Source organism: Malaclemys terrapin, chromosome 5 (genome assembly GCF_027887155.1).
Source record: "Malaclemys terrapin pileata isolate rMalTer1 chromosome 5, rMalTer1.hap1, whole genome shotgun sequence".
NCBI lineage: Eukaryota > Metazoa > Chordata > Testudines > Emydidae > Malaclemys > Malaclemys terrapin.
This window is the reverse complement of record NC_071509.1, coordinates 70,626,478-70,650,953: the sequence shown is the minus strand read 5'-3', so window position 1 is coordinate 70,650,953 and position 24,476 is coordinate 70,626,478. Positions and strand designations below refer to the sequence as shown.

The window sequence follows — 24,476 nt, the reverse complement described above, 5'->3', positions numbered from 1 at the left end:
CTTTTCCCCTGCTTTACTGTAGTGTCCTGCCATTCAGGAGCCTCATATATTCTAGGGAATTTTTGCAATAACTTCCCAACATAGTTAACACTGGTTCAGCTCCAGAAGCAACATTGGGAACTCCTGTGTACACCGGTCATTGGCTGATGTTGATGTTTTAAGGACTGTGTTCTCGAACCCTGCTAAGAGCAGATCTAACTGACCCTGGCTGAATTTCGGCTCCAGTTGAACCGAATGGCAAAACTCCCACTGATTTTATTAAGGCCAGGCTTTCAACCTAGTGTTTAAAATGCTGGCAGCAGCCAGTGGCCATTTACAGCAGAGATCCCAATTCTGGCCCCCCTGAAATAATGTTAGGAATAGTCAGAGGATTTTTGCAAAGTTTCCTTAGTTAGTATAGATAGAGCTAGGAATGGGCTTCCAGGAAGCTGTTCCTCTTACTAGCTGGAATAGGCCAGAATCAGCCTTGGAAATGTACAGTACATGTACAATCCTTTCAACGATTTTTATTTGAAACACATCATAAAACTAACATTTCATGATTATACCTTCACTATTTTAGAACTATTAGTTTGTGAGCAAATTTAGTGCACATGAAAGCAAAGAATTAACACCACTGCTTAGACTAAGGTATAACTCAGACTAGCACTATGAAAGCATTGAATCTCACTGCTGCCTCAGTTTCCCCTTCTTGGACTTCTTAAAAATTGCATAGAGACTCTCGTAATCCGGAATCTGCTTTATTAAAACTTCACAGTCCAAATGTCACTGAACTAAAATCTTTCTCTAGCTCTACAATTTCTTGGCCTCCTGCTGGACTGTGAAGTTCTTTCACAAATCCCAGGTCCTGCTGCCTGGCATTTCCTCAATCCTCCTCCTCCTAAGGCTTCTGGTTCTCTTAAGGCTTCTGCCCATCATTGTAAATAGCTCCAGCAGGATCTCTAGCCACATCCTTTCCCCTGACCTAGGCTCACCTGCAGGAACCAACTTGCTCTCCGCAGGGCTTTCTCTCTCTGAGCTGCTTCTTAGTCTTTTAAGCCAAGAACCAGGTGGTCTGCATGCTATCATCTGATCCATGGCATCAAACCCATCACCTGGGAAGCACTTAATTAGTCACAATTAGTGATACTAATTAGTTAATTTTGGAGAGTTTTCAATGCCTGTGGCTTTACTGCACACAAATGCTGCAAAATATACAAGGAATATTTCTATATCCACAATCCACATTGATCAAATAAGACAGCTAGGATTATGTTGGAACCATTATTGTCCAATAAACCGTATGTTCAGAAATGTAACTGGAGGTAGGTCTTTCTATAGAAAAATTCTTCAGTGTAATCTGTTCTATGTGAAACTACCAATTAACACTTTCATAGCACTCCAGTTAGATATTTAATAAAAAGCAAATTACAAATGCCATGCAAATATATATTTTCACTACACACGATGCAATAAACAACTTAAAATGCCAGTCTCACATCTCAACAGTTAAGTTGTTGCTCAAATCTGTAAAGTCTCAATTGCTCCAAGAACTGAAAATGAAGGCAGTTATCTTGACGGGGTTTCCATGGGGTGTATGTTTGTGTTAAATGGGCCCTTTGCAGGTGGCGAGACACAGAGCAGTGTCCAGCCATGTGGTGTTTACTGGAGCCTTCTGCAGTATTTCCAAACCCTGAGCTTTCAAAAATAATGAGTCAGGCTCCAAAAATTCATGATATTGGCTTAAAAATAATAAAATTGGGGTCTCTTTATTTGGTTTCCTTGTTTTGAGCCTTTAAGGGGTCATGTTTTCCAGCTTCTCGCCACATAATAGGGGTAAAAACTTTCTTTTATTGACATGAAAGCTCAGATTCTCTCAAAATCGGAGGACTCCAGGAACTGGGCTTTTAAGAAGAATATTAAGCTTAATGAGATTCATGGTCAGATCACGAGAGTTGTTAACACTGCATCTTGTTGATGCAGGTTAGCTCAGGAAAGAGAGCCACCTCACACAGTAGGCACAGCGCTGCTTCTTCAGGAGTGAGCTATGCCTAGGCCCTCTCCTCTCCAACAGAACCCATGATGCAGACAGGAACGTACAACGTAACCATTTCGCTTCCCTTTTCCACACCATCAACTGCAAATCATGTACCTTTAGGCCCACGATGTACTACCTTGTTGTTATTAAATTTATATTATTAGATTTCTCTCATGTTTTCTTTGTTCCATTTTCATAAATTAACATGATTCTTGCAAAAAAAAATTAGGACTGCACAAAGCAATAGAAAATACGCTGCAAGGAAGAATTCTGGTCACTCCTGAATGTTCAAAAGTCGCTCTGGGGTCACTCCACCATACCCTTAATTGACATCCATTATCTGCCCGTCCTTCTGTGCTCTTCCAGTCTTGGGCTCCTCCTTGTCCCTTCTCCACGACACTCTGCCGTTGGAAGGATTGCTCTTTTATTTGTGCTACCACATCTATCAAACTCGTTCTCTTGCATTTTCCAATTCACATCTCCAAGCCCTTGAGTCCCTTCCTTTATATGTATTTGTACTACAGTAGCACCTGGAGACTCCAACCAAAACTCTGGCCCCATTGTGCTAGGCACTGTACTTACACATAGTGGATAGTCCCTGTACTGAATTGCTTACAATCTACATAGACAAGATAAAGAGTGGGAGGTGAGACACAAGGAAGTTAAGGGACTTGCCCAAGTCTCTCGAAGGCTATGGTAGAGCCAGGAAATGAACTCATATAACTAAGGCCCAGACCAGTGCCTTAACCACTAGACCACTGCATCCTCTCTTTTCAAGCTTGCCTTTATGCCTTTCTCTTTGACCCTCTCTATGAAGTGTTCTGTGATGTTCCATAGGAAGGAGCTGATAAACTATAATTTAGTGCGGTGTTTCCCAAATGGTAGGAGCCAACTCACCCATGGATGGTAGGAAGGTTCGAGATGGGTTGCCACATCCAGGTCCAGAGTAACCCATCACTGGGCCCTAGGCAAACACACTTCAACCAGAGTGCAGGGGAGGGTTGAAAGTGAGCCCATTCCACGTTCAGTCCTCAGTGGCAGCTCCTGTCCTGCAGGACTGGGCCTAGCTCCCATTCCAGGCCTTGCAACCTGGTGCATGGGGTCACAGTACCACAGCACCAGGTTTGGCCTGGCTGGAACACTCCCCTCCCTGCCTTTCCAGGGGCTTCCCTCTGCATCAACCTGGATTAGGGTTGCAGTGCCAGAGTGGAGGGTGCATATATATAATGGCAGGTTGCCAAAAAGAGACAATGCTGTTGGTGAGTCAACTTAGTAAAAAGTTTGGGAACCACTGCATCATAAAATACTCCTGTTCTGAGCTTTCTAAATTAAATTGACTTGTTTTGTTGTGGGGGAGAGGGTGTTATCTTGGCTACGGATCACATTCATTGCTATTATAAGAGACATTAGAGATCTTGAGAATTTTATTGTTTGCTAGTTAGGCAAACAGAGACATCAACATTGTGACAGCATTTGGGAGCGCCACGCCATCAGAATTCCTTTTATGGTGCACTAGAGGTCTGCAATATTTAACAGAAGATTTCAAGTTGTTTCTCCAATTTCTCACAGCATTTAGCACAGGTGACATAAAAATGCACATTCTAAAGACAAGTTTCTCAGCACTCATCTTCCCAAGAAAATATAAAAATTCCTTTAGCCATTCTGAAGCTAAAAGATAAACAGGAACAGCTGCTAAATGTCCTGCACGCCAGCCTGAGATTCATTCCAATTATGCTACAAAATGCACCTCAGGTGCAGCACAGCACTTTCAAATTAGGCTTTTATTTGATAGATATAAAACTTAACATGAAGTGTTATTTCCTCCCAATTGTTATTGCCTCAGTGTATCTGATAGCCTTTTCCTAATTCTTTTTCTTTTATTTTCTTTTTTTATTGATCTCCTACAGCATCAAGAAGATGCAATATATGTGTACTTCAATACTCATTACATATGTTACAGTAATAAAGCACCTAGATAGGTTTCTGCTTCCTCACATTATGTACATGCTCTGTGAAAGGGAGCTGACCTTCCACTGAGTTTATCTGTCATCTTTTCCAAGGGCCAGACTTAATCCTTTTATTGTCTTCCCATGCCCTAGAAACATTGTCACAATAAAAATTAACAGTAATTGTAAATGAGTGGTTTCCTCCCGGGCACTACCTTGTGGCCTCAGGGCAGCGCCTCGCCTCAGTTTCCCTCTTGGTTAACCCAAAAGACTCCACTTTAGGCTCTTACTTAACCAATACTGCTCCTGGAAACTAGTTGATTACAAAAACCTTGTGAAAATAGTCTAACAAAAGTCCCAAAACATAGTTCATATCACCCCATGCACATGGTCCTTGATCTCACCGTACCCCAGTGTCTTCCATCACAAATTAGGCTCCTATCTGTCCTCTTCCATCCCTTTGCCAGGACGACCACTCCAACCCTTCCTTCTAGGGCACAAGCCTGCCTTTCCCAGCGGGAAGTCCTGCAGCCTCTCTGCTGGGAGCATCCTTACCAGGGGAGCATCCCTCACTTCCCCTGGCCCTCTCGCTGTTTCTCTGGGTCCAGCTCTCCAGCAAGGAGATGTCAGTGGGTAAGCCCCTCCTCTGTTCCCCCTTCCTCCAGTCCTCTCTGGCCCTTGTCTCCATCTTAGACCCAGCAGGAACCTCCCTCTGCTGCTCCCCCTAACTTCAGCCCTCTCCAACCCTGGCTCAGAGACACCAGCTGGCAAACTCCTCTTGCTCCTCTCCTACCTTCAGTCATCTCCCAGGAGCCACCTTCTGTCTCTGGCCACTCTCTTCTCCCATCTGATTCAGTTCTGGTTTGACTCCTGACTGACCTTTTATAGACCCCCCAGGTGCTGCCCCAAACTTTGAATTGACCAAGCTGGGATCATCTGGACTGAAACAGGAGAGCTGAGCCCAGTTTCATCTAATGGGCCAGCTACTCTATTACAGTAATAAATAATATTAAACTTACTTGTACAGTGCCTTCGGTATGCTAGGTTATTTGCAGTCAGCTACGGTCCCTACTCCAAAGAGCTTACAGTTTGACAAGATGACATACAACCAAAGGATTGTCAGGAAGGAGAATAATGGAACATGAAGGAGTGGTGAAGTTAACCACATGTTGTTAGTTTCATTATTTCTTTATGGATTTTTGTGTGTTTGTGCACTGCTTTTCAGTAAGTTAGGAGAGTTGAGAATGCGTAGGCAAGGGTTTAAGGGCCTTGATGAAGATGTTTTAAGAAAGGGCTTGTAGGAGGAGAACAGTGCAAGCAAGGTGAACTGGCGAGCCGCCTCAGAGTGAAAACCTGTCAGTTTTAACTATTGTTTTTTCAGACTTTTGTGAGCAGTCATGAAGCTGACAAGAATCAGGTCACTTTTTTTATTTTCTGCTGTAGCTGGAAAAAAACAGACACAACAGCCAGCAGGCAGTAGAGAAGATCTGGAAGATGAAAAAGGCTTGGTGAGATGGATTCAGACATGACAAACAGGGGAGTTGTAGAGTAGTGGAAATATTTCCATTTCAGTAGCCAGAAAGTTGAGAAAGGAGTTGAATAGCAGAGAGAGAGCTAGAGCTGCAGCTGAGTAAAAGAGAACCCTCATCTTCATAGCAACCGGGAGGCTACAGGATAGGAGGTGAGACTAGAGAGGGAATGCTCCTTCTCTGTTCTAAAAGTAATTATTTTCAGTGGGTGGGGCTTCACATTTATCAGGCACATGCTAGCTGGAAGCTGGTAGAGAAGATGATGCCCCTGAACACCATACAGGGACAGCACTGTGGTGGTAACTATTCCCTTATTCAGTTGCTGTACACAATCTGTGTTCCCCATTGCAGAGTTCACCCTACCCAGCAAAATCACCATTATCCTATACCTTGGCTCTACATGTCTACATAGACCTTCACTTTTCCTGTTACTGTCCTAACTTAAGGTGATCATGATGCTGAGACGATCAGCATGCACTATTGCTGGGTTCTCTATTTGTCTCATTAGTCTGCCAGCACTAATTTGTTGTACCTTTTGGTCTTGTATGAATTTGAATGCATGCGGTTGTGTGCACTGTAGGGCTGGGGACGTTTTACTTAGACTTCCTCTGAGCACTTTTGCAATCTGCTCTCTGGGAGAAATCTATAGAGTAGTCAAAGGGTATAACAACAGGTGTCTTAACTATGCTACCTTTTCTGATGGTGTACACTACATATTCCCGTTGTTAAGCATCTGGTTTCCACACATCCCACACTGTTTTTTCAGTGAAAACATAACCTCTCTGGGGTAAATTCCTGACTCTACTAAAATCAATGACAAAATTCCCATGAACATTGGTAGGGCCAGCATTTCACTGCTGTTGTCTATGTATTGTGTTCTACTTTTCCCTAGACCACAAGCACATTTTGCCCTCTGCCTCATGTGTATAGAACACACTGATGGCAGAGACTGGGCCCTTTGCATGTGGATATGCATATGCAGAGACTGAACCTTGCAACATGGGAGCTCTGACAAGATTCTGGGAGATGTTGCTTCATGTCTTTATTTTTACTCTGATATTAATTATATTATGTCTTATCTTTCACGCATCCTTACTGAGTTCTTCATTGTCTGCAGAGCGAGATCCCTCCAGATGTTGATGAAGTATACTGTTGCAGCTTCCACACAGTGTCAATACAGACCATACTGTGAGAGTGACCATGCTTGACTTCTCAGTGAAGCTAGGTGTCTTTATACATTTTCCTAGTTGATTACAGAATGCAGATGCTGCAGAGTAGTGTTTAGGGAATAGGAGAACTCTTAAAAGGTCAAGTTCTTCTACTCTAGAACTTTTCCAAAAGTTTGACTATTTCCCTAAAATAATCTACCATGAAAGTGTGTGTGTGTGCGTGTGTGCGCGTGTGTGCGTGTGTGCGGGGTGGGGGGAGGGTTAATGGAAATTTTGCACTATATAGAAACAGTTTTTTCTAACTAACCTAGATAACAAAAGAATCTTACCCACAAATCTTTTGCTCTTCAAGCCTCCAAGAACTGAATAAATCAGTATTACTCTGTGGCTGCTGTTCTCTGTCTGAAAGACTCTGTTTTTCTTCTTGCTAATGGTTTCCTCTTTCTCTTTCTGCACATGGGGGTGGTTTGCTTGCTGATGATCTCACAGTTTGGAAGCTGAAAAAGCTGAGACTGCAAGTGCTCTGTACAGAACTAGTGTAGAATAGTGGGTGTTCTGCTTACAGAACAATTTGCAGACTCAGAGAGCTAAGAAAGTTGTTTTCCCAGGGTTGTGAAAAGCAAAGTGATTTTCCTACTTGACATATTCAGCAGACTACTGCATGATTGTGATAGTCCCAGCACAAGGTCTACAGGTGCATTTTGAACTCTTAGAGTGTGATTAGTTTTAAAATCTATTTATATGTTCTGCTATCCTATATACTGTTGTCTTTGATGCTCCCACTGACTTATTAGTAGAAAGTCAAAATACACTCTTTAAAATCAGTATGTTTATCCTACAAGTGTGTTGATCCATTTTGCCAACCTACTATCTTAGCGGTCTGTTTAGCTGACAAACTGAAGTACACCAGTTCTCATGTCACCGAAGTACATAAGGTCACATCTTATCAGAGTTGCTGGGCTGGTTTCCACTGTGACTATTGCATGATTCACAGTCTTCCTCTCTGACAGAAACATCTGTTAAAAACAAGCAACATTGAAGCCCTTGTGAAGAGTGAAATTGCTCATCGCTCATCATCCTGTAGCACATGCATCTGTGGTCTGATTTTCAGAGATGCTGTGCACTTACGCTTCCGCTAATTTCTACTGGACTTGTGGTTGCTCAGCACTTTTGTAAATCAGGCCCTTAAACACTGAAAATTAATATTCCAGTTGACACACTTTCTTTCAATATAAGAAGCTTGCACTAAAGATGACACATAAGTGACTCATGCCACTTTCTGGATATATATGAATTTGGGTAGATAATCTAGTTTGATATTTCTGTTTAATTTTTTCTTTAGAAAAGTACATCCTAGTAAAGAACCAAGCCTTGTACTGATTATATCCTATAGATTGTAGGCCAAGGGTCCTGAGTTTAACTTCTAAATTATCACCTGATTTGTACGTTTAACCATATATGGCCAATATGAGACCACTTTTGAAAATTGGCCCTATTGGAATTAAGAATGTAATTAGTAAATTTAATTAAGAATATTAAGAATTTGGAAATTCTTGGATAAAGAAATCTTGTTTATGTTGTAAAAAGCATTGTTGGTAGACGCAGTAGCTACTATTCTTTATCGTTTGTGCTGTTCTTTTATAATGTGATCTCTTTGTAGTGAGACCCAACATATCAAAACATGGATTTTCCGTCATCTTTCATTCCTAGCCATTCAGAATGAAATAGGACTGTCACGAAGAGGGATCAGTGCAGAATGATTTAGGATTTTATCTTCTCTGCTGGCATTCAGTTGTCACTGTTTGTTTCCTTCTCAGGTTTGGATGTGTGGAGGTGGCATGTTTGATGTTCCATGTTCTAGAGTTGGACACATTTACAGAAAGTATGTCCCTTATAAAGTTCCATCTGGAACCAGCCTGGCACGTGTGAGTAGCTGCTAATTGAAATTTTCCGTCTTTAAGTTGTCAGTCCCTTTACTCCTTGTGGGTCAATTTCTTTATTTAGAATAAAACAAACACATTCTCAATTTCTCTGACTGAATATATAATGTGCTATTACTTTTGTATCAGCGACCTTCTAAAGGCAAGGCTTCCAAGAACAAAACAGTGCTCAGTAAAAAAACAAAGTTAGAGGCTTCAGAACAGAGGCATATTACTTTCTCATTCATTCAAAAGAATATATGAATTATCTGACGCACAGGATTGCCTTTTACACACTCACTGTGATTGTCAGTCTTGGTTTTATAAGCAAAATCTGACAAGTCACTGGGAATTTGAATGGTTGATTTTTTGGCAGGATTTTGATCAGTCAGCAAATTAATCCAGCAGCCTACATCTTGCGAAAGGAATATTCTTTGGAACAAAAGAATTGATCAGCAGTGATTTAAGTGACTGGTTGTAACCTCTTTAAGGAATATGACCACCTTCTTACCATGAGAGAGAAGGGAACCGTGAGATCACAATACTCTTTCAAAGAGATTAAACATCTCTATATCCATGAGGTTTTCCTTCTCTAGAGGAAATGGACCTATGAAAACTATAAGTTTCTTGAGAGAAATGAGGAGCTTGTTCAAGGAATGTCAAAAATAGGAAACTAAGGGCTGTGACTTCCAGGCAAAATATTAGTATTTATTAATCCTTAATCTTAATCTTTTCCATTTTAAATCTTACTAGATGGTTAATTTTTATTTCCCTTTTTAGAACATAAAATGGCATAAATATTGGTGTTTGCCCATCACCATAGGAAACATCTTATGAATCATATTTTTTCTTAATAGTGAAAATATGTATGAATCAAAAATATGTCTCTTGCTTTGAGGAGGAGAAGCTCTTGACTTCTGTGCTGCAGGACTACACTCACTATAATGATTCCACAGCCTAGCAGACCATAAGCCTAATAAGAGAGACAAGAAAATGAATTCTACCTTATTTGCTAACTGCATACAGTCAAGTTGCCTTTCAGCTAGTTAAAGTGTGAGAGAAAGCACTGCCCTGGAAGAGCACGTGTGCTGGCAGTAAGCACAGCAAGTGGGAGCTGTAATATATGATGCAATAAGGAACATGAGTGAGTTGGTAAAGTAGTGTACAAATAAGCCAGAGCCACTGTAATCTAGAGTAAATGCTTTGAACGTACTGTAGGAAATGCTGTTAAATCTATGCCTCCACTAAGAATAATTCCGTCTTGTCCATTCTCTCAGTTTTTCCAGGAAGGTGACTTTCCAGAAGTCCTTTTCACATTGTCTCTTGCTATTGGAATCCAACGAGAAGTTAGACAAACACCTTAAAAAAGGAGATTTGAACATGAGTTTCCTTCCTCCCTATTGCACTAAAACAGAATAGAATATTTGGATGGCTAGAATGCTCTCTACTCTACGTTAATTGTAGCGGTGGAATGCCATCCTTTCTATCTGAGATATTATCATATGGCTCATTTCAACAGTTAATTAGCTTCTGCAAAACCTCTGCAGCCATGGTGGCTAATCTGGATTCATTAGGCAAAATAGTGCTTTCCTCTGCCTTTCTGTTTGTAATAAGGTAGCTATGAAATATTACATTAAAGTTCTCCATATCATGCAGAATGGAGTCCCTGCCCATGCACAGGATGATTGTCTGGCATCATTCAGAACTGATAAGCATGTTGTGGGGAAAGAGCTGGCGCCCTAATGGGGAACATCCCATCCTTTCTGTTTGACTAATGGATCCTAATACATTGCTTGATATTTAGGGGAACTTCTCAGTAGGCATTTGTTTGAAGGGGAATTTGAGTCATTAAGCTTCCAGGCTTACTTGTAGTAGGTTATCCTAAAAAGTACTGCGGCTCTTAGGATGTAATGTTAAGTTGAGTCAAGGACACCTAGAACGTATGGATAGGCCTACTCCCTTTTTAGCATTCATATCAATCTAAATAATTAGATAATCTGTCAATCAAGGAAGAGCATTCGGCCCCTGATCCAGCAAAGCACTTCAGCATGGGCATAAGTTTATCCCCATTGACTGATCCAAGTCCAAAAGATAAACAAAGGTTTGGAGAGGCAGTCCAAAACTAAAGCGGTTATCAAGATCATATGTAGTCCTTTAATGAACAAGGAAGCCCCACCTTACTGAGCTAGTCTCCCTATGATTCTGAATCAACTTCATCATATGAAGTTATTAACTAAGTGGGCACACACCTAGATGATCTGGATGCTGCAGGTGTTTTTGTGTGTGTTTTGTTTTTCCTTCAGACACTTCATTTAAAACTGCTCAAGATCATGTGAGATCGTTCTCACAGTTCATGGCAATTGCATCTGTATTTTCCCCACGGTGGTTGAGCAAGGTCACCCACTCCCAGCTCCCCACTCCCAAGCCATTGCCTTTCTGGATGGAGACCTGTGCCCCTTAACCTTTTAACCAGGGTGCACAGTTCTCTGCATTCACTGATAGGTTGCCCAAGGATATCTGCTTCCTTTCTCTTCCGAGAGTGATAACAGAGTGATTGTCAATAGTTATAAGTTACCTCGCAGCACTTGCTATGCAAGCCTACTTTATTCTTAAGGTAAAAAGCATAACAGAGAAAACATATTAAAAACAATTAAAAAACCCTGCACAGTTTCTAATAAACTTAGTAGAATTAATCCCATGGATTCTAGCAGGCCCAGTCTTTCCAATCCTACCCTAAGGACTTGGGCCCTCCGTGGACCAGAGGTCCTGTCCATTTGCTAGCTCAGAAAGAAGCCCTGGCCCAATTTAAAGCAAGACTATTTATCAAAAAACCCTTTCTTTCTCTGTCAGTCTCTGGAGAGTCCAGTCTGAACTAGTATGTGTGCACCAGTGGCTTCTCTGGAGATGTTATAACCTGAGTGAATTGGTCTAGTCATCGTCCAGCACCCTTCCCCCAGCTCTCCTATTTACCTTTTCCATGGAAATACAAAAATGTTTTCAATGCAACAAACTCCAAATATGTTAAAACTAATTCAATAAGGTTTAACTTATTCAATAAAGTTCATTCAGGGTATTGTAGGAAATTATCAGTTTGTCACATCTCCCTCCCACAGAAGTAGATGTAACTAGGGTGCTGACTGGCAACCTAGGGGAACTCATTGACTTATTGCCTAGATGGGTTTTTCCCTGGATGGCAGATGCTGGAGGCACAGTACACACAGGCATAGCCCTGACCCACTATGCTGCAGTGAAAAGCCTTGACCCACTAGGCTGTGAAAGCCTCCCAGTGCAAGTATTGCATAGGACAGCCATAGGCTTCCCAACAAAAGCATCTCTCAAGCATCAGCATGGAGGACATGCAGACTGGAGCTTGAGGGGAAAAGGGGGCTTGTCAGAACCATGTTGCATGTTATTACATGACTTCTGGGCAGGTGTATAGGCAGCACTGCCATAAATAAAGCTGCTCAAAACTCAGAATTTCCATTTCATGGGAAGCTTCAATGTTTCAAAAGTTGTTTCATTTCCAAATCAAAATGAAAACAATTTTTTAAATTTCCCATGAAACCAAATTTCCAAAAAAAATTGGTTTTGGAAAATGTCAAATTGTCAAACCGTTCATTAAAAAAAACAAAAATGACACACTGTTCTAGAAAATAAGATAAGAGGTTTCAATCAGTATTAAGTAGCAGTTGCCACTAATGATTTTAAAAATAAAATATCAGCTGTTCTCCAAGAGTTTTAAAAGAGCTGTCTGAGGAGCTCACTGGACCGTTAATGTTGATTTCTCAATAAGTCTTGGAGCACTGAGGAAGTTCCAGAAAACTGGAAGAAAGCTAATGTTTTGCTTAGTTTTAAAAAGGGTAAATGGAATGATCTGGTAATTATAGGCCAGCCAGTCTGACACTGATCCGAAGCAAGATAATGGAGAGGCTGATACAGGACTTGATTAATAAAGAATTAAAGGAAGATAATGTAATTAATGCAAATCAACAGATCCTGTCAAACTAACTTGAAATCATTTTTTGATTTGATTACAAGTTTGATTGATAAAGGTAATAGTGTTGATATAATAGACTTAGAATTCTATAAGGCATTTGACTTGGTACCACATGATATTTTGATTAAAAACTAGAACAAAATAAAATTAACATGACACACATTGTATAGGTTAAAAACTGGCTGATAAGTCTCAAAATATAATTGTAAATAATGAATCATAATCAAGCAGGTGTGTTTTCCTTGGGGTCCACAGAGAATGGTTCTTGGCCCTACAGTTTTGGGCATTTTTATCAATGACCTGGAAGACAACAAAAAAATCATCATTGATAAAGTTAGTAGATGACAAAAAAAAAATTAGGGAAGTGGGTAAATAATGAAGAGGACATGACACTGATTGAAAGTGATCAGGATCATTTGGTAAATTGGACAAAAGCAAACAACTTGTGTGTTAATACAGCTAAATGTAAATGTATACATGTAGGAGCAAAGAATGTAGGCCATACTTAAGAATGGGGAACTCTATCCTGGGAAGCAGTGGCTGTGAAAAAGCCTTGGGGGTCACGGCAGGTAATCAGCTGAACGGGAGCTTCCAATGTGATCGTTTGATCAAAACTGCTAATGTGATCCTGGGATGCATATGCAGGGGACTCTCGAGTAGGAGTAGAGAGGTTATTTTACCTCCATAATTGGCTGGTGGAATACTGTGGCAATTCTGGTGTCCACAATTCAAGAAAGATGTTGATAAATTGGCGAGAGTTCAGAGAAGAGCCCCAAGAATGATTCAAGGATTAGAAATCATGCCTTATGTTGATAGACTCAAAGATCTCAATCTATTTAGCTTAATAAAGAAAACATTAAGGGGTGACTTGATTAGAGGTTTCAAATACCTACGTGGAGAACAAATATGTGATAACGGGTTCTTCTGTCTAACAGAGAAAGATATAATGCAATCCAATGTCTCAAAGTTGAAGCTAGACAAATGCATACTGGCAATAAGGCATAAGTTTTCGTCAGTGAGTGTAATTAACCATTGGAACAATTTACCAAGGATTGTGTGTATTCGCCATCATTGACCATTTTTAAATCAAGATTTGTTGTGCTTTTTAAATGACATTCTCTAGGAAATGTTTTTGAGGGAAGGGGGAAGTTGTTTGGCCAGTGTTATGCAGGCGATCAAACTAGATGGTCCCTTCTGGCATTGGAATCTCTGAAGCTATAGTTAAGACATATCAGTAGTAGTAGTGTTTTTCTATGCAGTACTACTATTACTGATATGTTACAAAATAATATAAAAATAATATCGAAATTAACAAAACATTTGAAATAAAATTGCAGAATCATCCCAAAACAAATATTTTCCAAAATGAATTTTTAAAATATTTTCCCTTAAGGGTGTTTGTTAAAATTGATATGTTTTTCTAAATATTTGGATTTCAACAAATATGGCATTTTCATAAAAAAAATTATTGAAAAATTTTCAGCCAGCTTTATTCATAACTTGGCGCAACTCCCTCGTCTATCTAAGAATCCTGCCCAGAATCCTGAGGGCACAATGGTGGTTTAAAGTCATCTTTGTCATCTCTCCTCCTCTGGGACAATACCTGTGTGCACCTCACCTCTGCAAGGTGCAGCACACAATCTCACGCTAGTACTTGATATCTGACCAATTTAGATATATTTTTAGGTGCCAGATCTCAGGAACTGTCCCAGATTGAGGAGTTAGTAGAGGAGATTTTGGAACAAATTGATAAATTAAACAGTAATAACTCACCACGACCAGATGGTGTTCACCCAAGAGTTGTGAAAGAAATCAGCTATGAAACTGCAGAACTACTAACTGTGGTATGTAACCCATCTCTTAAAAACCAGCCTCTATATCAGATGATTGGAGGGTAGCTAATGTAACGCCTATTTTTAAAAAAAGTTCCAGAAGCAGTCCTGGCAATTACAGGTCAGTAAAGCCTAACTTTAGTACCAGACAAACTGGTTGAAACTATAATAAAGAACAGACTTATCAGACACATAGATGAACACAGTATGTCGGAGAAGAGTCAACACAGCTTTTGTAATTGAAATCATGCCTCACCAATCTACTAGAATTCTTTGAGGGGGTCAACAAGCACGTGGACAAGAATGATGCAGTCGATATAATGTACTTGGACTTTCACAAAGCCTTTGACAAGGTGCCACACCAAAAGGCTGTTAAGCAAAGTAAGCAGTCATGGGATAAGAGGGAGGGTCCTCCCGTGGATCAGTAACTGGTTAAAAGATAGGAAACAAAGGGTAGGAATAAACTGTCAATTTTCACAATGGAAAAAGGTAAATAGTGGGGTCCTGCAATAATCTGTACTAGGACCTGCGCTGTTCCACATATTCATAAATGATCTGGAAAAGGGGGTAAACAATAAGGTGGTAAAGTTTGCAGACAATACAAAATTACTCAAGATAGTTAAGTCCAAAGCTGACTGCAAAGAGTTACAAAGGGATCTCACAAAACTGGGTGACTGGGCAACAAAATGGCAGATAAAATTCAATGTTGATAAGTGCAAAGTAATGCACATTGGAAAACATAATCCCAACTATACATACAAAATGATTGAGTCTAAATTGGCTGTTACTACTCAAGCAAGAGACTTTGGAATTATCTTGGATAGTTCTCTGAAAACATCTACTAAGTGTGCAATGGCAATCAAAAAAGCTAACAATGTTAGGAACCATTAGGAAAGGGATAGATAAGAAGATTGAAAATATCATATTGCCACTCTATAAATCCATGGTGCACCCACACTTTGAAATCTGTATGCAGTTCTGGTTGCCCCTCTCAAAAAAGATATTAGAATTGGAAAAGATACAGAGAAGGGCAACAGAAATTATTAGGGATATGGAACAGCTTCCATATGAGGAGAGATTAAAAACTTTTGGGACTTTTCATTTTAGAAAAGAGATTACTAAAAGGGATATGATAGAGGTCTATAAAATCATGATGGTCTGGAGAAAGTGAATAAGGAAGTATTATTTATCCCTTCATACAGGGCCAGCTCTAGGTTTTTTGCCGCCCCCCCCCAAAAAAAAAAAAACCTCTGGGAGCGCAGCTGTCGAAGTGTCAGGAGTGCTACACCTGAAATTGTGCCGCCTCAAGCACATGCTTGGTTTGCTGGTGCCTAGAGCCAGCCCTGCCTTCATATTACACCAGTGGTCACCCAATGAAATGAATAGGCAGTAGGTTTAAAACACACACAAGCAAGCACTTCTTCACACAACATACAATCAACCTGTGAAACTCATTGCCAGGAGCTGTTGTAAGGGCCAAAACTATAATTGGGTTAAAAAAATAATTAGATAAATTCATGGAGGATAGGTCCAACAATGGCTATTAGCCAAGTTGGTCATGAATGCAACCTCATGCTCTGGGTGTTTCTAAACCTCCAACTACCAGAAGCTGGGACTGGATGACAGGGGAAGAATCACTTGATAATTGCTCTGACACATCTGGCTGCTGTCAGAAGACAAGATACTGAGCTAGCAGGACCATTGGTCTGATCCAGCAGGTCCATTCTTATGTTCTTTCAAAAACTGGCATGAGGATGACAGTCTCTACTATACAACAACAGGCCTATCAAAATCCCATCCATTCTGGGCAGTAAGGACTGTAAACAATCACTAGTGTATCATACTATACACCTTAGTATGTATCACGGTGTCATTTGTCTTCTTTCTTAGGATCACATTTCACACATTCTGACACTATCAATCAAGCCCTGCAAGGCCTAGACATACTTTTTTTGCTGAATCATGGTCTATAAACTAGGAAACGTCCATGTAACAAATATTTTACCAATGTGGCACTGAATGTTTTCAAAAAGTGAGCAAAACAAACTGGAAAAATAAATGCCACATTTATAAAGCAGACTCTGATAAATAAAATAAGAGAGAACTACTAAATCAAAAATACTTTTTTGTAGATGCCTCAGGATACTGCCGCCTGCCAAACACAGTCAGGTCCCAATTTACTGGTAATTGCACATAGAGCAAGATTAATGGGTGTACAGATATTAACTGTGATTCCACTTCCTAAGGAAGCACAAACTGATTATCATTCATTCCAAACCCTACTATCTTAGCACAAAATCACAGCTACTAATAACTATTTTTGTCTGATTGTTTTATGTGAAATAATTTTCAGTAAAAGAAGTCTTGAAACCTTGTACAAGACACTGCCCCAAAATAGAAGTTCTGGATTCTGCATTATTTTAACTACTTTGGTATTCAGGACCGTTGCTCCATTTTTATGCATTCTAGCTAAGCCATCAGCTCCTAGACTGTTATCTGGTAAAACAGATTTTAAAATAAGATCAGCAATTTCTTATAGGTACATTCCAGTTTATTAGACAGGTTTTGTAAACTCCATATTAATAGATTTTTCTCTTCATAATTCCCTAAACAACATAAGAGTTCTATCAATAAAAACTCGCCGTTCCATGACCTTAGAATTTCAATACATGCCTACAGCAATCTTTTTCATTTGCAAACATTTTAAATCAGACTTTTAGCACCTTCTCCAGAGAATTAGACTAGTGTAGGTCTTTCTGAACTAGGGATTGGCAAACCCAGTGAATATCAACTTTAGATGTTAACCCAAAAATGTGGTGAATCCTAACCTTAACTTGAATTCCACCCTGCATTCTAGGAGTTGAGATCCCAGAGCCCAGTGATCCTCTGACCCAGCAGGCACAGCATGATGTCATTTGCCTCATTACACTATGTTGCTGAATTGGAACTTGCAAGAGTTTGGGTTCAGTTCAAGAGGCAGGAATTAAGGTGGGTTCAGATTCCCAGCTGAACCACTTGCTCAGCCTTTTTCTGTGGCTTTCAAGGGCTCTATAGACCAAGATACTGTAGGCATACCATCTTGTGCTGTGATTCCCAAATACAGAGCGTTAGGCATGATGATTTTTTTTTCTAGCTGTGAACAATGTTTGCGGTTTGCTGAAAACAGCACTTGAACATTTTTGTCAGTTTCCAACCATGTTATAGGACAAAGTAGAATCAGTGAGTTAGACGAAGCAAGTCCGTAAAGTTACATTATCCATTGACCTCAATGCAAACTGACAGATGGCTCCTTTTGTATTTTTTTAAAGCAGGCTTCACAAAAGAGACTGAGGCAGCTCCTGTGTAAGGTGACAGCACAGGTAGCTTTGCAGTCACTCAGTCCTTTAGCACAGCAAGCAGCAATAGACTTCAATTGTGACCCAGCAGTCACCATCAATGACAGAAACATCAGCTTGGAATGCGCAGGTCATTTGGGGCATTATCCTCTTGCAGTAACACAATTATATACATCATAAGAATACACTTTTCCCTCTTAAGTTCCCCTCTCAGTCATTATAACACCTCTTATAACATTTAGACATGTTTATAAGTCCATAGTCAAAATTAATTAGTAGCTGAATCAAAGTCTCAACCCAGGAGCCAATTGTTTTAAGAAGGAAGTTTGAATAAATATCTGCATGATAATTTTTGAATGCAAGAAAAACAAAACAATCAAAATCTCAGTATTTTTATATTGTTTCTTCAATCTAACAAAAATGTTTTGTTTTTAAAGGGGGGAAAGGAATAAGCAGGTAGTTTATGGTCTATTAACCATTTGGGGGGAAAAAAAGAAAAATGATAAATATATTATATCCAGAAGGATAACTAGTTTGCAATAGCATTTATTTGATGGATTTTTGGGATTTATTTGTTGGATTATCAAAGAAACATTGTCTAGTAGCTAGAGAAACATATTGGGAGTTTGGATTCCTGGATTCTATTCCTAGTTCTGCCACTCCAAACACTGTGACCTGTGGTAAGTCATTTAGCCTCATTGTGGCTCATTATGCACTTCTGTAAAATGGGCATCAAAATATTTGCCTATTTTAAGGAGTCACAGGGCTTCATGGCATGGGGAGTAGAAGGGGTAAATAACAGTCTGTATCCAAACTCTGCATGCACTGCATAGTGCTTGCATGATTTTCATTGCAAGATGTGATTACAGCATGCAACTAAGGGTGAATAAAAATAACAGAGGCTATTAATAGCAGTGGCAGTAAAGCCACATGGCAAAGTGACTTTCACCAGCATACAGAAAGCAGCTTGAGTTTCTAATTCCTTACTCTTCCAGTAATGCAAATAATATCTATCACTAATTCTATCTGAGTGAAATGCAAACATTTCCGGAGAGAAACACGGCATCTACTTTGCAGCAGCAGCACTACTACGGTATTTAGGATGGAAGAGGGATTAATATCTGTTTTCTTGCAAAAAGTGCCATGAGATTTTTAATGAATGTAACAGTCAGGTCCTCTGTTTTATTTCCCATCTGAAATACGGCATCTCTCATTCTGCACTGTGGCTTCCAACTCTATTCCAAGGCACTGATTTCAGAGCTGCAGAGAATCCCTGAGTGAAGGAGTGCCTGTGTACTGTAGTGATTGACACTGTTGACACAATAATCTAAAACTAGAGTCTAGGATAAATAGCCAATGAGAGAAAAGCCTATTGTAATAAGTAAGATACGCAATCAGCTTAAGAGGTCCTGCTTGTGACTGCTAGCTTCCTGGAAAATGTTCAGATTGCCAATAGAGCAACAGGAACTGGTTACAGGACTCAAATATGATACAATAGTTTAATATTGACAAACCCAAAGTGCATGGATTGGGGATCAAGGCTGATGTATGTGCAGAGAATGAGGTAGGCACAAAGGAGAAAAAATGGGTTACAAAGGTGAAATGGCACAAATAATAAAAGCATTGTACTGCTTTACAGCCAGGGGGAAAAAAAACATTTTCTGCCTAATAACAGCTGGAGAAATTGGGAGCAGAAATAGTATTTTTATGATAATTTAACAACTGTCTAAAAAGTCAATTGAAAAAAAATCCATAGGATAGAACCATGTAGTTTCATGCGCCATGAGGGTTCTTTGTCTTGCTCATAAATATTGTCATTCCAATCTGGCATGCCATCCCTGTCTCTAAAACAGGAAACTATAATATTCCTGTTAGGGACAGATCCATTTAAACTTTGTTTCCCTGGAATCTTTACCAGCCTGTTGTGCTATGCAGCCCCCAGCTGTTAAGCAGTCATTCCATTCCCAAGAATAAAGTCTCTGCTTTTGCCCAGCTGAGTTGCCTGAATCACCATAATTGTAATGTCACACAGGACTCCCCTGAACATGTTTAATGAAGAGGTATAGGGCATTTGGTGGGAGAGAGCAATCTGTCAGCCACAAAAGAAAAAAAAACAGAAACTGAAAATGTCCCAAAGATTCCACCAAGAATAGCAATTGAGTAAGAAAGTGCACATTTATCTCTCTCTGCGGCTGTGTTGAACTCTACCTTGTGTTGAAGTCCTGAATTGTCCAAAGAAAGTGAAACGGGGAAAGTAATTTTAACTTAACAAACACGATATGTAAAAATATTGTTTAAAAAAAGCATAGAACAGAGTCACAGAACAATTTGAAGTGAGTTTGCATAAATTAAAAGAACTGGTGATTAAGGGTTTTCAAGGCTCCTAGTGAGGTCAGAGTTGTAGCAACAAAGTAAAGTGTAATTAAAACAAGATGAGGTTCATACCTGGGACAACTGGATACTTTGTTTTGATTGCTCAATTTCATTGGAGTGAGATTGCCAACACTTTTGGAGACATCAGTCAGCTTTATGATCACAACTGTCTCCATCACACACAAGCACATATGCATGTACCATGACACCACTGAGCTTTCTTCATCCTTATCCAGAAAGTTGTTCTGACCAGACATGACAAGGAGAGAGACCCAGATGACATTATTATCTTTGTGGCTGTGCCCTGAGATGTAAACCTAAGATTCTTGTCGCTTCCTTACCTGACGTGTCAATTCCCAACCTCATTTTATTTCTCCTATGTCTTTTTTTTAATCTTTCTATATTTGCTTTCTTTATTGAATCTGGCTTAACCAGCCAGGTCAAATCTAACCTAGAAACACTTTGCTGTGATCGGTTTGGCATGCTGAAAATAATGCTGTGTGCTGTATCTGTGTTTTTCCAGTAGCTGACCTACAAGCCAGAAACAAAAGCTTTGTTTTCCTTTCTTTTGCTATTCTTTACTCCCTCTCCCCTAGGTCTGTATGGTAGGAGACAGGATCACACAGTAAAATAGAAATTGAGGACCCGAGATCTACCATGCCACCACTTCTTCTTGACAAAGATATTTGATGCCATTTGAGAGACTGTCACACAGAGTTTCCATTTAAAAGACTCTATAAATAGAGAGAGAGGAACTAAGGGAGATGTAATGATTTATGTGAATTTATTTTTTGTTTTAAATACTTTAACATTTTTGTGTGTCTAACAAATAGTAAATGAGTGTTTAATTTGGTATAGAACAAGCAAATTTTGTCCCTGTCAGCAAAAACCCTGAACCCCAGATCAGTGCTTGTAGAAACCTGCATGGAACATGGAGGGAGAAACACAGGTTGCAGGAGGGAAGAAGGTACCAGGTGGTCAGTTTGTATGCAATTAGCTAGGATAGTTCTCTTAATAAAATATCGAATTTAGTTTTAGAACCATGGAGTCTTCTCATGTTAATACCCAGCATATGGTACATGAAACAATGCTAATGTTGTAATAAAAAGAGCCTATCTTAAAATTGTAACTTCCTAAAACCCCCATTTTTAATGGATGCATTTGGCTGGGAATGATTCCCAAGTAATCCAGCCCTACAACACATTGGAGGAGAAAACACCTATTGCCCTCCCCTTTTCCAGCCAGTCCTCCCACCATTAACTCCTCTCTCTATCTTTCTCTCTCTCTTTTTTTTTTTTTTTTTTTTAAAGGTTGATTTAACCAAGTCTCATGGTTTCCCACCAGCAGCCATGCTCGTGGGTTACTTCGGTCTAGAGTTGGATTATTTCCTGCTTGCCTAACATTGTAGGTGAGATAAGCAAAGGGTCAGAAAGTCCAGAGAAGCACTGAAAGTGGGGTGCTGATTGATGTATGTTCTCCTCCTGCTGGGCTGCTGTAAAAAGCTCTTCGCTGCAGAAAAGCTTTGGGTTGTTTTTTTTTTTGTTTTTGTTTTTGTTTTTGTTTTTTAGAGCTGCCACGTGACCAATTTACTTCCAATATATTAGTCAACCACAGAACCAGAATCTACCATTTTCCAAAGCTCGTGCATTTTTGCTTGAATAAGACCCTAATAAACATTTACACATAAACTGTTTGTGTTACTTTTTTAATATATGGTGGGAGCTTATTCTAGTCTTCATAAGAGCAAACATACATTACTGCATTCAAGTCAACGTATTAAGATTGATTGCTTCTTGAATGTGTTTTTCAGCACTGGACTTTACTCCTTTAAACAAAAAGGGGTGTGGTAATTATTAAGCCTGTATTGTCAGCATGTGTAGAGATAACGAGCTCAAGATGACTTGATTCAACAAACCTCCTTCAGAGCAGTCAAACTATGAGGAAGCTGGTTGGTATTATTTGAACATTGTAATTAACTACTTCAGAAAGAGCTTCCTACTGAGAACTCAGTCTAGGGAATAAAGTTCCTTACACTTACTCTAAAAAGTCTAGACCCTCTTTAGTTTGAAGCTTTGTAGCTAGCTAGTCAGTATTTTGTGAGATTTTGTGTATTTTAAATGGAAATGGTTTAAATATTGTGACGTAACAACTGGTCCATGGCTAAGGTTGCATTCTACTTTCAGTTGTAAGCCCAGTGTTGCCTCTTCCCCACTAAAAGATCTCTCCCCTCAGTTAATATAATTTGAAATCTCTTGGATAAGCCAGGTTATAACTAAAATGTAATAAGAAAGCATTAACATCTATTTTCTATGTGCTATATCTTTAAAACAGATATCTGAAAACCTTTGAGTTGGTGCAAAAATTGTCTATTGGTTACATATGAGAGGGTGTAACTATATATTAAAAGTTATTAAGTACCAAACAAGGAATGTCAGAAGGAATGTTAAAATTCCTGTTATGTCCTCAGATATGTTGGTGATATGAATAGCTAATAGATAGGCTCTTTGGGGGTTCTGATGAGCAGTAGAAAGATTTCTACTACAGATATTCATCTGGAATACTGTGTCCAGTTTTGGGCCCCACACTACAAGAAGGATGTGGAAAAATTGGAAAGAGTCCAGCGGAGGGCAACAAAAATGATTAGGGGTCTGGAGCACATGACTTATGAGGAGAGGCTGAGGGAACTGGGATTGTTTAGTCTCCAGAAGAGAAGAATGAGGGGGGATTTGATAGCAGCCTTCAACTACCTGAAGGGGAGTTCCAAAGAGGATGGAGCTCGGCTGTTCTCAGTGGTGGCAGATGACAGAACAAGGAGCAATGGTCTCAAGTTGCGGTGGGGGAGGTCCAGGTTGGATATCAGGAAAAACTATTTCACTAGGAGGGTGGTGAAACACTGGAATGCGTTACCTAGGGAGGTGGTGGAGTCTCCTTCCTTGGAGGTTTTTAAGGCCCGGCTTGACAAAGCCCTGGCTGGGATGATTTAGCTGGGAATTGGTCCTGCTTTGAGCAGGGGGTTGGACTAGATGACCTCTTGAGGTCCCTTCCAACTCTGATATTCTATGATTCTATGATTCTATGATTTCATGAGTATGATGAGCTTGCCATCCTGCTTGTTCAGCTAAAGAGTCCCAATGTCCCACTGCACACTCCTACAAAGTTTGGGCCAAGTCAGTATTTTGAGCATCTCAATGTTGGACATTATTATGTAAGGAAAGGCTACTTTAGGCACTTTTAGAGATTTCTAAAATGTATTGGTGTGTCTGGCCATTTAAGTGGTGTTCAAGATCAAGCTCTGGCCCTGTTTCAGGTTCAGTCCAAAATCAAGGTATTCTGGGGTTTATTGTTATAGCAGGGCAACGATAGGTTGGGAAGCAATGCATACTGGGAAGAATGACAGAGATATATGATTTTGCCATTTCAGAGAGAGAATGGAAGGTAATAGGGCAAGCTGTTGGGTCTGTCCAGACAAGGTGCCGGGTGGAAAGAGCTGGAAAAGAGTCTTATAAAAATCAGAGTTGGGTAAAGTACCCTGAGGAAAGGTTGGTGTTGTGGGCTAGAAAGCCAGAGGCTCGGTGGGAGGGTAGAGAAAGACCTTAAAAGATTAGGTGATCCTCTTAAGAAATTCACTGCTTGTGGTTTTCCACCAAAAGACTGTGAAAAAGCCAAATAGTAAAGGTTGATTGGCAGTCCGTGCATGGAAGGGTGGTGATTTGTCTTGGTGAAGGACCATTTGTGAGCCCCTGCACCAAGTAGTGGAGGTTTAAAGGACTTCTTTTGGAATTTTATTTTGTTGGACATTTGTTGCTTCAGAAGGGCTGGAGTATATTTAGTTAAGTCAGAAATCTAGACTACTCTACAAAGGAAGGGGGAAACCGAGGTAGTAGCTACATTTGCTACTGAAGAGGAAAGCCACTGCTACAGTTATTTACCAGTTTCCTCTTGCTTGGTGTCCTGTACAGTAGGACTCATGGTACTAAGTCAATGATCGAATGGAATAATTTTTAAAAAATAGTATCCTACTACTTTTAAAACTGTAAAACATCTGAAATAGTTTTCCATTAAAACATGTGGGATAAACAGAATACATGAGGGGATGATGTGCTACTGTAAAGGTTAGACTAGTACTCATGGTTTTGCCTCTTCTGATTAATGTGGTTAAAACCTAGTTTGGCTCTGTCCACACAGGCAAGGGCAAATAGTATTCTCACATGGCTGGGAGATTTCCATGTCACAATGTTATCTCAAAGAGAGTCATATTGCCTTTGTAGCTGTCATTCTTATATCAGATGTATATTTCCTTTTGTCATGGCAACACTCCATTCCCTTACCACTGAAAGCTAATTTAATGTAAATTACCCA

At 39.8% G+C, this 24,476-nt stretch overlaps 1 protein-coding gene across 1 annotated transcript in view; it reads left to right on the top strand.

The window, feature by feature from the left end:
• The window catches only part of GALNTL6 (polypeptide N-acetylgalactosaminyltransferase like 6), a 911,072-nt gene that overhangs the window by 835,944 nt on the left and 50,652 nt on the right, over positions 1-24,476 (top strand). The window contains exon 12 of the mRNA XM_054028868.1: positions 8,479-8,586. Coding sequence (XP_053884843.1) covers positions 8,479-8,586 — 108 coding nt within the window. The remainder of the gene's footprint in view (positions 1-8,478; positions 8,587-24,476) is intronic.